Source organism: Vidua chalybeata, chromosome 2 (assembly GCF_026979565.1).
Source record: "Vidua chalybeata isolate OUT-0048 chromosome 2, bVidCha1 merged haplotype, whole genome shotgun sequence".
Classification (NCBI taxonomy): Eukaryota; Metazoa; Chordata; class Aves; order Passeriformes; family Viduidae; genus Vidua; species Vidua chalybeata.
The window spans coordinates 102,145,829-102,160,806 of record NC_071531.1 but is presented as its reverse complement, the minus strand read 5'-3'; the positions used below and the strand labels follow the sequence as shown (position 1 = coordinate 102,160,806).

At 38.1% G+C, this 14,978-nt stretch overlaps 1 protein-coding gene across 4 annotated transcripts in view; it reads right to left on the bottom strand.

Annotated features, from left to right (window-relative positions):
- The window catches only part of APP (amyloid beta precursor protein), a 181,325-nt gene that overhangs the window by 6,394 nt on the left and 159,953 nt on the right, over positions 1-14,978 (bottom strand). For all 4 annotated transcript variants that reach the window (XM_053933841.1, XM_053933859.1, XM_053933838.1 and 1 more), the window contains 2 exons: positions 5,592-5,692; positions 2,354-2,500 (listed from right to left, as the gene is read on the bottom strand). In XM_053933841.1, coding sequence (XP_053789816.1) covers positions 2,354-2,500; positions 5,592-5,692 — 248 coding nt within the window. The remainder of the gene's footprint in view (positions 1-2,353; positions 2,501-5,591; positions 5,693-14,978) is intronic.

The following is a 14,978-nucleotide window of genomic DNA, read 5'->3' as shown; positions in this document are numbered from 1 at the left end:
TAAGTGATGCTGTCATTTTGACATGAATTTCTTATTCAGCTTGTGCATGTTATTTCTAGGCAAACAGTTCCAAATTCACTGTTACCAAAGAAAGCTTGTAGAAGTCCAGAATCACCTTTGCCGTGCCATTCTATCAGGTGTAACCCACCTGGAATTTTAAGCTTCTACTGTGTCTTAGGTTGCAATGCAAGATTTAACAAAAGGCACGTATTCTATTATCATCTGTTAAAACCGGGTGGGGGCAGTGTTCTTTATCTCTTCCATAACCCATCCTCATAACTCTGGGAGGATATCTTCTGTTAATGGGCCAGCTATTAAAACCAGGTGATGCAGTGTTCTTTATCTCTTCCATGACTCATCCTCCCTCCAGGGGAATATCTTCTATTAATGTGCCATTGAGTGTCACTGCATGACTGATAAAATTATCATAAAATTATAATAATCATAATTACATAAATAAATCATAAAATTACATTGTGAGGTGCTCCACCCAGCGGGGGTGCCAACCTGGATATAATCTGAGATTTAGAACACCACAATCAGCCTTTTTCCACTGGATTCCCAGAGGAAGACCAAACCCATCCATACCACCACTGGACCTTCAGAGGAAAACTACACAGGATCACTGCTTCAACAGAATGACATTTGTCACTCTAGAAGGACTGCACCAACACCATTAAATCAGACTGCCACCAACACACTGATCTACAGGGTGTCAGGTTGTATTCTGACTATCAGTGGCTTTGTACTACTGCCTTTTAATTTTCCTATTAAGTTGTAGTTTGTTGTTGTTATTTTTTTTAATTTATACATACTAGTAAAGAACTGTTATTCCTATCCTCATATCTTTGCCCAAGAGCCCTTAATTTCAAAATTATAGTAATTCGGAGGGAGTAGGTTTACATTTTCCTTTCTGACGTAGGCTTCTGCCTTCCTTAGCAGACACCTGTCTTTCAAACCAAGATGTTCTCCAATAATGGTATGTCTACATTCAATGTCTGATCTGGAGTCTGGCCTAACAAGGTTCCTGCTTTTTCCATTATTACAAAATTCACCCAAAGGAGGGTCTCTGGTGGCACAACTGTTGGCAGCAGATATCCAGATATCCACTAGCTTGGTGGATTAATACTAAAATCTGCTTCAATTTTCTACAAAATGGGCTGAAAGCTATCACATCAAAAGCTAAAGCTGAGATACCTGTTTGCTATTTTCAGCTTCTTCGTCCAAATTTCTGCACAGGTTGCTCTCTGTGCAAATCACCCCACATACCCTACACTGTTGGTGATCTTCTGACTATGTCTCTATGGAAAGTTTCAAACTACATGGATAACCACAGTGTGGACACAAGGTTGCACAAGCATAGGCTTAAGACAAAGGCTTACACAAATAATTCTTAAGACCCTTTGTAATCCCAGACAGTGGAATAAATGCATCATGAAGCATGTGTGTCTCCAGCAAGACCAAAGCAAGATTAATCTGACTCAAGATTAAACCAACATAAACTATGGACTTGATCAAGACTTCAGTTGCAATCAAAAATGAAAAATACCAATTCTAAAAGGCAAAAATAGACACGTGTCTCAAGTCCTTACTAATACAAGTACTATCTGCAAACCAGACACTCACACAGCAAACTAAATAGGAAGAAAAAGAGTTACATTAACCTCTTCCAGTTCTCATAATGAAGTTTTTCTACTTACAGAGATCTTATCTTAAAGCCATAAAGTAGATAAAATATCTTAAATTACTGTAAATTGACCACAAAATTCCTTCGCAGACTGAGAAGAGATAAAGATTTTCATCTTGAAAATCCTATATAAGAATCTTACATACTATTTGTTTCTCAAAATGATGAGTTTCAGATTAGCCATAAATCCAAAGCTGTTTATGGCAACAAAAAAATCTCATTTAGAGAACAGAGAACAATGAAATACCTGTCTGGAGAAAATCCTTGCAGTGCACAGCACAAGCTATGGGAGGGCCAGTCTCAAACATTAAAGCTAAATAGAAAAATTGGTGTGTGAATTCCCAACTGTAAAACCAGATTTTTCCTCTTGCGCGGTCTCTTCTCATTTGCTACTGTCACATTTCTTGTAAAATGAACTTTCACATTATTAAGTGATTGGTCTGGAATAGTTGCAGAAGAAAGTTTTGTGGTTTTACACCCACTATAACATGGTTTACATTGTGTTTGCATTTACTAAATAAAGCAAATTGATTCCACACTGCTGGATGCAACAGTGCCAACACAGCTAAAACTACCGTTTCTTCCTTCAAAAGTTAGTATTTATAGAGCAGTGTGTTGACTGTGTTGCACAGATGACACCAGTTGTGCTTGGAAGTCATTTCTTACCTCCACAACCCCATGATGAATAGATGTGTACTGCTTCTTCTTCAGCATCACCAAAGTAATGACAATCACTGTTGCTATGACAACACCTCCCACCATTAGTCCAATGATGGCACCTTTATTTGAGCCCACATCTTCAGCAAAGAACACCTACAAAAGAAATATAAAGGAAGATGGCTAATAAAAAGCCCACTGAACAGTTGACTAACCTGCCAAGCTGCCACAGCAATGTAAAGGCTATTGAAGCGTCAGTAATTAAATGGCATTGCATGTCTTGGTAATTACTGAAACCTGGACTGCTGTGCCACAAAGCTCTGAGAGCTGGAGAGAAGCAATCTGGGACATATGTATGGCCTGTGGTGTAGCAGTGCTGTGCTAAAGGGGAACTCAGCTCCATGTTCAGCTTCACACAGGTCTTAGAGAGTAGCTCCCTTTTTTCCTTGAGTAAGCGAGTCAAGCTAAGTGCACAAGTGATAGGCTTGAGTGGAGTAACCCAGGAGCACATATATTTCTTTATTTTCAGAATGCTAATCAAGAGTGTGGTCATAAATTTACAACTGTGTGGCCTGTTTGGACCATGATGCATTTTTTCAATAAAAGAGTAGTGAAGGACCTGTTAACTACAGTGAAACCTGCACACAACCAGCTGGGAGAAAATTCTCACACCAAAGGAGATGAGCCAATAAAAGCTATCGCTGATTTAAATGACCACGAAGGAGTGCTTCAAGATTTTGCAGGGTAAAGAGAATAAGCTGTATCTGCATGATGTACTTCTGTGAGACCTAGGAGGTAATAGGTGTATGAAAACCAGAGAAAATCCACTTGAATTTTATACACTGATAAGGGGAAACAGAGGACACAAGATGCTTTACTAAGCATATAATAAGACTGGCCTTTATAAGCAGGAGTGGGTATGAAAAATGGATGATTTGTCTTCATTGCCTTGTTCCATATTCAAATAATACATTTCACATCTGAGCATACATTACAATCCTTTTGTCTGCATGCCAATAGCAGGCTATTTTTATTATTATTGTTGTTGTTGTTATTGTTATTATTATTATTTTAAACCAAAATGGGCAAAAATAATTAGAGAATAAATTACATTCACAGAATTGCACAACTATTGCATACTGAAAGACTAAATACTTTGACAAGTATTTAATAAAAATGTAGAGGGAAGCAAGAAACCAGCTAAGAATTATACTGAGCTGTATAACATTTGCACTCTTTAATAAACACAACCTTCGTTAGAAAGGTATTAAATAAAGCATGCAGTATAAATATCTATATTTTTCATAGTCACAAGCAAGAAGAAATGTGTTATAATAAAGTTAAAAATATACTAGAAAGTACAAACAATGGATAGTGTTGGCATAAACCAGTGCAAAGTAGTAATTTCTTCCATTAATTTTACCTGCCTAGGACTGAAATTCTGTTACTATACTAATTCAGGAGCACTGTGAAATGCCCAAGCTAATATACATGCGCAAGAGAGGAAGGCCTTAAGCACTCCGAGCCATGAAAATCAATTTAATGTATAGATCAAACATGAACCTCCATGAAGGAGAAAATAAATGCAATTTCAACCCAATACAGAGGTCTGCATGTAAAATACCATGTGCAGCTGAATTCAAAGCAATATCCTTAGGAGACTCTTTCAGGAAATTCTACCATGGCACAGAATGGATGCACAGATCAAAGTGTTTTCTGCTGCCTGCTTTTGAATTAACGCTAAATGTAGAGGGGCATTGGACAGGACATGGTGTGTGGCAGGGAAGCAAGGCCTTGTAAGCATCAGTCCAGTACTTGCTCAGCAATGCCAGAATCCCTGCTCAGTCTCAATTGAAAAGATAACCTAGAAGACAGATCACTGATTTTTAAATAGTAGTTGTACCTATCAGCAAAAAGTATGGCAAAAAACACTGTGAAAAGCTAGAAAGGTCCCATTTTAAGCATGACACAGATTACCACGTGCAGGGACTGCAATGCCCTCCCCATCAGCCACCATGGTATGGGGAGTTCCCAGCACCTAATTCCTTGAGATGGTATCAAACCACTTACACACTAAAGGGTGCTACTGAAAACTATGGCAACCAGTAACTACTGTGTCTAGCACACGTTCCTGAAAATTCCTTCCCTTCTACACCCTGCACAGGTTTGCTCCATTGGCATGTTTAACCCATCTGAGCTAAGCAAGTCAGACTTTCCCAAATTAGTGCTAATGCATTTTGGATTAACTCATCAATTGGTAATTTTCAGTTCTTGGTATCAAAGATATGGCAGAATATCTTTTCACAGAGTGATTGTCTACTTCAAATGCAAATTTGAGTCCCATGATAATTCTGATTTTCAGCACTACTTAGCTTTAAAAATATATTAAGGAAAAATGCTTTCAAGTTTAGTATCAGGATATTGAAAGCTATGGAACTGAAACCTCATCACATAATATATCCTTACAAAGAAGAAACAGAAGAGGTTTATAGTCAACATTTCTGTCTGGGTTCTTCATTGCTTATTAAGTGACCAAAAAAAAAGCTTTTAGAAGATGCTGTTCTTACCTACAGTGCTTTTGGTTGTCATTTTTATGTTCACAAGAAGCACAGTTCAAATGGGGAACAGTATTTTGCTCCTACCTGCCTTTCCCCTGTTAATAGTAGCTTCATATACCTTAAGGAACAAAACACACAAATACAGCCAAACACAAACTAAAATTAAGGCCGGTGGGGAATCTCCTTTTATCCCAAGCAGCCATTCTTGTGAAAGGTTGTGCTCCATGCATACACCATTACCATCTGTTTTGATGGGAAAGGACTGTATTCCTGAAGCAGTGTTATTCTATTTCTTGCTGCACTGTGCTATGTGTCTCAAACTCTTTTTCTTTTTTTGGAACTCAGCATTTTCCATCCTCTGTATCCCTTGTATGATACAGAGAGAGTGTGAGACAGTTGGACTCCATATAAGCACATCCAGTGCCATGGTAGTAAAAGGACAGGAACTGTCGGAATTTCCTCTCATGTGAGGCTCAATGACCTTCCATACTCTCTGGTGACATTGTTCCAGGTTTACTCTCATTGAAGAGAGAACCAGAAAAATCATAATCTTTTCACATGCCAACTTTTTGTTGGCACTTTCAATGTCCACATCACTCAAGCAAAACATGGCCGTAAGTGACTCACTAGATCAAGACTGAATCAGCATCTCAAAATGCATGCATGGAAAGCACTGTTTGATTGCTCACCAGCTTTTGATGATGAACTTCATATCCTGAGTCATGCCGGAACTCTGCATCCATCTTCACCTCAGATATCTCTTCTGTCTTAACATTGGTCAACCCAGAACCTGCATTGCACCACAAAGACAATTCATTAAATTCAGGTTTCAGATTCAGGAAGATTCTGCTTAACCCCATTGCTGGAGAGAAGGCAACAGTGCCATTCACACGGAGGAGGTGTGATGCAACGTGAAAAGGAACTAGGAGGAAAGTGAGGTGCATCTGGTGTTTCAGTCCCACTGAGGTGATACAGAATAAGCTATTAAAGTTTCTCATCTGTTAAACGATCCTTAATCCTCAGCAGCTATATTAGTACAGGCATTAAAGGCTTCCAGCATGAAACACTGCATGAACTAAGCTGCGAGGGACCAACAGAGATCTCCTGAATTGGCTCACAGGCTGCATACAGATCTGCTCTGACAGCCTCTTTAGCAATGTCAAGAAAATTTGTTGTTTAGGCCAAAATCTTCCTCCTCCCTCAGCTCAGGCTGCTGTGAGGAAAAAACAAAATACTCATGGCGTGAGTAAGAGAACTCCAGATACGTTATTTTCTTGCTTCCTGCAAGTCCACAAACATGTACAAGTTACTAAAATGTTTGTGGAGTTTACAGAGTTTTCAGATTCATACTGCTTAGAATTAATGATTCTTCTTGTCTTCTCTCTGAAAGATGATAACTGTCTCTACAGAAAAGCAAGTGACTACAGCTTGCAACATTTATAATCGTGCATAGTTTACAGTCCTGTTCTCTTACGGGTGTGAAGGGGAGATGTTGCACTTGTCTAGCTAGAAAGAAGCCAAAATTTCCTCCTGGAAAACAGCCTTAGGAGAATGAGCGGTGAATCCTGTATATGTCTAAGAATCCTGAAGACCTGGCTCTGTCTTAGAGAGAATATATGGGTATTCATGGAGCTGATTGGTTTCCTTCTCAGTACCAATGTACCCAACATTTGTATTTCTTGGAGGTAAAACACTGCAGAAGAATGGTGTTTATGAGATGTAATTTCCTCCCTCTACTGAATGTATTAGGAACAAATCAGTTCATATTCCTTGTTTGTGTTTATTTCAGCATTTTCTCACTCCCAACTCCTCTCTCCAAGGCTTAATTCTTAGAATCTTGCACTGAACTTAAATTTTGATTAAGAGGAAGAACCTCTTTTAAAATTCTCAACACTACTGACTGGTCCCGTGCTCCAATGTCTCGCTGGACTTCAATAATAATTCCTTAAGAATTCCATGTGCCATTGAGCTCCACAGCCTAAAATAACACTCAATCAATCTTTTGAAATTGCCTTTGAATGTGCAATTTCTTTTTTCATTAAGTGGTGGATTATTTTTGAATTATGAACTAGCAAGAATGGATATTCCCAAAAACTTCTCTGAACTGTACAGATAACCCACTCTAAGGTTCTGATCTTTATTTTCAGAGGAAAACATGCAAAGGAGAGAACAAGAATCATCCTCACGCTATAAGGAATTTATGGTTATTTTTTTGAAGAGTCTGACTGCCCCATAAATTTTACCTTATTTTTAAGGAATCAAGCACTTCAACCCCTCAAATCTATTAAGTTCCTGATTTTTGATGCTACATAACAGTACTGACACAAATACATTATGACATTTATGGGAGACCATTTTTAAATGCAAGAACTGTAAAGTACCTAAGGAATTGCAGTCTGAAAACAAACAATGATATTCTGTCAAAGAAATACAGGAGGAAGTGGAGCTGCAGGAAATAAAACCCACATGGTACCTGAAAACAGGTTTAACTTTCTATCCTTGAAGCAGCTGTGGCTAGTTTTCCAAATTAATTTACTCTCTTTTGTGTATCATCTCGAAGTATCCCCTACACCTACATCAATGAATGAAATGAGGAAAAGTATGTTGGAGACTGAAATGTTATAGTTTATGGCTTAAATATTTTTACAAAGGACTACTGCCTATTTTAGCAAAACTGTATAACAAAAACTGCACCGAAGACTACTGCACTCTGGACTGAGGCCCTGGACTGTAAATTGCTTTGAGGTAAGATAAAGTGACACTGTTCTCAGGTCTGGTTTGGGAAGAATACTTTCACAGGAGGATTAAGCCCAGCACCTTCAGGGGTGGAGGCTATAGCCTCAGGCTTTTCTGCTGCCAGGCTTGTACAGACCCCTGCATCAAAGGGAGGAGGAGGAGGAGAAGTTTCCTGCGTATGGCGGAAAAAGCCTTAGGTCAGAGAGGTCAGAGGCAGTGAACACCCATCCTCCACTGGGCAGACTGGCCCAGCTGCAGGGCCTCTCACCCCTGGAAAGCCACATCTATGGGACACTCACATGGGGCACAGATGAAGGGGTGTCATGGCCCATCAAAGGCCCTCCCCAAAGGGGTCCCCAAACCCTGCACCAGAGCACTGCACACCATACTGCATGATGCAACAGATTCACAGTCTTACAAGTGTCAAACTGGCCCCCCTCAGGGAGGTACCTTTGTGTTCCCACCTGCCCAAACATATTACAGAATCCATTGGATTCTATACTTTTTGGCAGGGGACCCTCACCACCAAGAAGACCAGATGGAGGGAAACAAGGAGATGTCATTGAGACCCATGGAGGGGTGATATGCTTCTACTTAATCTGTCTCTGTCACTTTCTATTTCTTTCTCTCTTTTCCCTTTCTTTCTCTTTGCCTCTCTTACTATTAAATAAAAGATATAATTTTTTGTATTAACATCTAACTTATTTTGGTTTTAATTGCATTTGGGGGATTATTCAAACATCCAGGTTTGTTCCATTTTATTCAGAGAGTTAGTTCTCTTTGCTCCTCTGTGATTAGAGCGGATTGCAACAAAGGAGAACAAGGAAGCAAGGAAGTTTGACCTGTCAACCCCTCCTGCCTTTTTGGTTTTAGGATTAAAAGGGAAGGGGGAAAATTACAGTAGTGGAGTACCAGTGCAGTAGCTGGGGGGAAAGGGCTTTCCAGGACCTGTTTTACTGTCCTTGGCTGCAGCAGCTGAAGAGGTGGCTGCTCCCAGCTGCTCACCACTGTCCATGGCCACACTCGCTGCCCTCGCAGATAGCCTGGCAAAAGCACCACATGGAAATTCCACCAAGGCAAAGGCCTGAAGAACTGTACAACTTGACTGCTACAGCTGGCAAATCCATTGAAGCTATAAATATTGATTAGAACATATCCACACACATATAAGGTAAATCAGTAAAGAATCTGCTTGTCTTTTGTTGAGGGAAGTCCTACCTCCCAAACTCTTAGAGGTCACTGGAAGAGCTAGGAATCACATGGGAAACAGTGATTCTGCTTGGAGTGAATCTGGATTTCCAAAAAGCTTTTGAGACCGGGACCTTGCAGTCACAGTGGGTAACTGTGAGCATTTGGCTCAGCAGCAGTCAAAAAGGCAAAGAGAAAGGTAGGAGCAATTATGAGAAACTGGAAAACATTGTTACAGCACTATATATATTATGCATCCTCATTTTAAATCTGGCTATTTGTTCTGGTCACCTCACCTCACACAAATGCAGAAGAACTACAAAAGATACAATGCAAGGAGACACAGATGATCACAGGTATGGAATGGCTTTTGTACACAAAGAACTGAAATCGTGAGTCTTCAGACTAGAACAGGCAAATAAGGTGAAACACAACAGAGTGTGTGACTGTGAATGACAAGGGGAAAGTCTACAGGAAATGGTCATTCATTATTTCTCCTAAGAAATATAGGACATTAACATGGCTATGACACAGCAGATTGAAAAGTAACACAAGACAGTGTATGTACATATATATATATTATTCAGTACAATGCAAAATTGGACTGTGGAACTCACGGGCACAAATCATGAGGATGTTCAAAATACAAATGAATAAATGCAAAGAAGAAAGGTTCCTTCAGGGTTACTAAACATAATGTTGAAAATACAGTTTTAGTCCTGGAACCTATCAAATGCTAGCTGTCAAATGCTCAGTGGATGTGCAGGGGTATAAGGCAGAGGTGAAATCTGTACATATTTTGTTTGTACCACTGCTAGAGGTAGGAAAATGGACATGAGAACTTCAGCTTTTGACCACTTTTAGTGACAGCAAAGCTGCAACAGCTGAGTTTGCTGGTCTTTGTCAGCTTCTGTTGAACAGTCAAATGCCACAGACAGGAGTTACAGTGAGCATTACAGAGGCAGAACAGGTCACATGAATCAGCACCAGAGGGTGATAAGTTCACCAGTAGTCTCAGCTGCTGGAAAAAAAGAGGGCTCCAGCTTCCCTAGAGCAACATTTGTTTAATTTGGTTCCCTCCCCTCATCCCATTCCAATCAAACAGTAGCTTTCAACATACACCAGGTTAAACAATGGGTTTTTGCCTTGGGATCAGGCAGAAATTTTTTGGTTTGGGCTAAGTGACCAAGGCCCCACAAAAATGCCATGGAATCTGAACACAAGGTAGGATCTGATATTAGGAAATTAATGATAAGACTTACTGAAATTTGTTTTTGGCAACTTGCACCAGAAAAAGGTCAGAAACAGAGAAATCTTTTTTTTTTTTGGCTGTTGCACTAACAAACCCGATAGCAACTTTTTCCTTCCTTCTACCTCCTTCTTTCTACCTCCCTTACAAGTGAGGAAAAAGACTTCAACTAGGGTAAACTGCTGGTCTTCTGCAAATAACTCATTATATAGTTAGGAGAAGGACATTGCACTAGAATCAATTAAATACCTGGTATGAGATAAAAATATACATGGTGTTACACACACCTTTCCACAATGCTATAGAATTGAGACTTTTTGTTGAAGAGATTCTCTCTATTACCAGTTCATTCACTTTACTATCCTAGTGACCACACATTTAGACTTGAATGGTAAAATCAAAGATACACTTTCCAAGGGTAGTAACTGAAGTGGGAAAAACTTCAGGGTCTTTCTAAAACTTTGATCAGAGGTGAGATGCAAACAGCCAAGGGATTCCTAATACCTCTTTACCCTTGCACTGAAGACAAGCACACAAAGAACAGTTCTCTCTCTGACAAGAACTTTAATCCTGACTTCGGACAAAATTATGGTTTTTTCCATTACCAATTCTAAAATACACAACCAAAACACAAAAGCCAATATACAAGATGAAAAGTGAGAGCAACAGCTTCATTGCAAATTCACAGATAATGATAACTGCTACCAGTTTTCTTCTGAATTACATACCACCTTTAGGGAGCTGCAATCCTCATCACTTCAATTTAAAAATGCTTCAATTCAGTGAAAAATACATTAATTCACAGCTCCTTAGAAAAACTGACAACGCTATTTTGTTATAAAAACCATGGGCTTTTTTAAAAGCTTCTAGTGAAATGCAACAAAATGAGCTAACTATGATGGTCTTTTTATTGATATTGCTTTTAATTAGCAATATTAACTGCTTTTATATATACATGTATACACATGCATGTGTGCACGCATAAATTTCCAAACATCAAAAAATGGAGAGTATGAAACCCCAATTTTTCCTTGCCTTAATGGGAAAGAAAATAATATGGAGTGAAAAACTACTCATATGAAATAAAAACCAAGCAGCTGCTTTGGGGAACACTTTATACTAACATTGATGAGCTTCTTTGTTTGTGTAAATATATATTTATGCTTTCAGAAGACTAAAAAAAAGAGGTTACAGTGAATCCCACCAAGGATATAATTATCCTTACACATTATCTACCATACTGTTTGCAATTACTTAATCTACTGGTTACTTAAACAGCTAGAAAGGTTTTGTGATATTGTTTTGCACAGATTGAGGAGTGTTAGCTGTGCCTGAGGTTACATCTAGAGTTAAAAATTAAATCTCCAATTGAAGCACAGTTGAAACAACTAGACCTGAGTAGTCTCTACACAGAGAAAATCAAAACAGCAGTTTGAGTGACTGTGGTACTGACTGCATTCAGGACAACATTCAGCTCCATGTCCATGAACTATGCTTCAGTCATGGCAAGAACAAGAAAAGAGCTGTTGAATCAAAGCCCATTACAAGTGTGGCAAACAGTTTTATCTGGGTTAATCTTCATCAAAGATAAAAAGGGTGGAAGGGAAGGAATACAGACTTCAAACAAACCCCCGGAGTAGAGAGCTGCCTGTTCTAACTAGAAGTTCAACTATTACTTCCATATGACTTGGTGACTTTGTGCAGGTCATTTAATTTTGAAATGAAAGAAGAATGTATATTGTGAACTCATAAAGATGAAAATGAAGACTATATACTCTTTTTTGTAAGGTTAAATCAAACATCTTTGAGGGATATGCACTTTTAAGACTGCATGGAGATAAAACTTTCTGGTCTCTCCTAAGATGTCAGTGAACTGCTGGTTCACTTACTTCATGGATGATTATGGGGCTCTCAAATTGAAAAAAGCAGAAAATAAGTGCAACAAAAGCATTATCTTTTTTACAAAAGAATCTCACTGGAATGAAGTATAAAATAATTATTTCTCAGAATACATGTGTGCAGAAATGAATAATCAAAACCAGTAAAATCTGGTTTGATAATCTTTCTGGCATGTCAATCCAGATGCTGTGCCTATGTACCTATAACTGCATTCACAGTTAGCAATGATCTCATAAAACAAACCAAAACAGTCTAATGGAAGAAAAATTATTAATTATTTTTATTTGGTAGCTGCAGACAGTTTGTTTAAAGCAACTGTATTGAACTAATATCACAAAGACAGGAAAAAAAATACATTGGCAGTTTCTGACAAGAAAATGATAAATAATTAACTAAGCTGCTCTATGCCCTCACCTCATACAGACCACAGCATGTGTGCCCATGATTCTGCAGAACAGCCATTAGGCTTACAGGGCCTCTGCATGAGGGAAAAAAACCCTCAGTTATTATGTAATGTAATAAAGATAGACATGTCATGATTTATTAGCAGAAGGGCCAAAGACACAGAAGCAGCTTTATGTACAACATTTCCCCAAAATAGTTAAATGTTTGCAAAAATGATCAACTGACAAAGAGTTGGAATAATGCAAAAACCACCAAGTCCAAACTATACTACATGGAAGAAAGTAACATACTTAATAGCATAAAATCCTTGCATTGTGAATTACAGGCATCCTGTAAGTGATGTATTTACAGCTGTGAGTGTATAAGTACAACTGCAACTGTGTAACAGACAAAAATATGATCTGTCCAGAACAGAGCATTTGTTCTTTATCACCTTGAATTACAGAAAATAGCTAACACTAAGCAATGTCCCTTCTGATGGCACATTTTCTAATCTTCACTCAATGTCCACAAATCAGAGCTGCTGAATTAACATAAGTAAAACAAGCTTGCTCATGAGCATCTAGAGATGTTTTTATATGTATTTTTATGTGTACATGTCTCAATATGTACAAGCACACACACACACAAAGTTACTAATAAACAGATACCCAAAATCCAGTTGCAAGAAATTAAGTGCTTATCATGAAAAAGTGACTGCTGGAGCACAGGAGAGAAGGAAACACTACTGAATAAGTTGTTACAGTGAGATTATCAAGAAAAGAAGTACTCATTCTATCTGAAGTTCTTCCTATGGAAGTTCTGAGGCTGGACTGGACATCTAACATCTCCTTGTATAAAGCAATTTATAAATAGCAAGAAATATGTCAAATCTGTTATAATTTTGTGCTGTATTAAAAAACAGCGCACTGATGACTACTTAGTACATCTAGATACTTTTCTTCCCTCTGACCTTTTACCATCTCATTTACTTCCTTTTTAGGAAGGAGATGATAAGAAATGGTTTTAGGTATCATTTTTATGTTTGTTTGCCCATTTATGAATTAGGAAGGGGAGGGACAGTACGTTAAGGCACTAGAGTCCTTTTCTAATGCCCATGTGAATTACACAGATGTTTTATCCATACTATAAAATGGGATTCATCAAGACAATATTATTTTCCTAGGACTGATGTGGATCAGATTCCAATTCAAGCTTCAACTGTGGACAGCCAAGGTGGAGCACAACAGAGGTGGGGGTTTAGACAACTGGCATAAATTTCAACAAATGCCTTAAACGTGGTCCTTACTCATAAACTTTTCTATTCTATGAACTGGACAACTCCTTAATTTTCTGGCTTGACTCACAGACTTCATTTTTTGAAAAAGAATGATATGGTGAAGGAAAAAGATCTTATGTATCACAAATACTACTACCACCTAAATACTTGTTGGATCAGATGATCGTTGAGGTCCCCTTTCAACCCAGTATTCTGTGAGTCTGTGACTATTTTGGACTGTGAACAAACTATCTCTCTTCTAAGGAAGTGACAAAGATGATCTGCATGATTTTGATCTGCCTGTAAGGAAAACATACTGATCATTATAAGAATGTTGTGTGAGTAAGAAGTAAATAAATTGGAAAAGAGAAAAAAGGGCACACGTTTGCATGTTTGTCTTAGTCCTTTCAGAGCTCATTTTCTTCAAGAAATTCAAACACCTACAAAATATTCATTTGTTCTTCTTCAGGCTTGGAGTGTTACAGACTGAGGTGATACCAGTATTTCCATCCTGAAAAAGCAGGTCACTTGAGCCAAGCAAGTAGAAGCATTGACTGAAAAGTCAGGCCCACAGAAAGGGCAGACCTTTCAGGAAACCAAGAAGCTGGGCAATTAAAACAAAAAGTCACAAGCAACTGGATGCATTAATCTGCAGGTCTTTCATTTATTCTTTTTCACTCTACTGTAATCTACTATATTTTTAGATTTTTTTTTTCTTCAATAATAGCCCCAAACTGTAAAAACAGACTATCCCAAAAGGACAATTACTACCCAAAAAGTATTTATTTTCCTTTTTCAACCCCCAATATAGAAATTTTGTTTGTAATTAGCAAGTAAAGTAAAACAGTTTTAAAGCACATACTTTAAAACTATCAAAACCCCTTCTGTACTTCACAGTTGAAATAAGCATCTATTTGCTTTCCACTATTCCTAGTTCATTAAGATATTCAGATTGGAATAATTTCTCTGTTAAAGTGAAATTTTGTCACACATAATTTGCTTTTGAAGGATGATGAAAAACCACATGGACATTTATAGACAGAATCTGTATCAGCAAGAAAATTTTTTCTGAATCTGTAAATGGTGATTAAAGACGTAAGAAAGTTAAGCATTACTTTTGCACTTTAGCAGAACATTGAGGAAATATCCCATGCAATTTTCACAGTAGAAAAGTTACAACATTTGCCATCTGCCAAATTTCAAGCCATAATGGTCAGATGCCGAAACGTTTTTTTACCTATCCTTAGTAATCTATCCTACATATTCACCAAGATGACTCATGACATATTGTCATTAGGCTTATCTACTTTAGTACTACTTGTATCAACACAACCAAAAAGC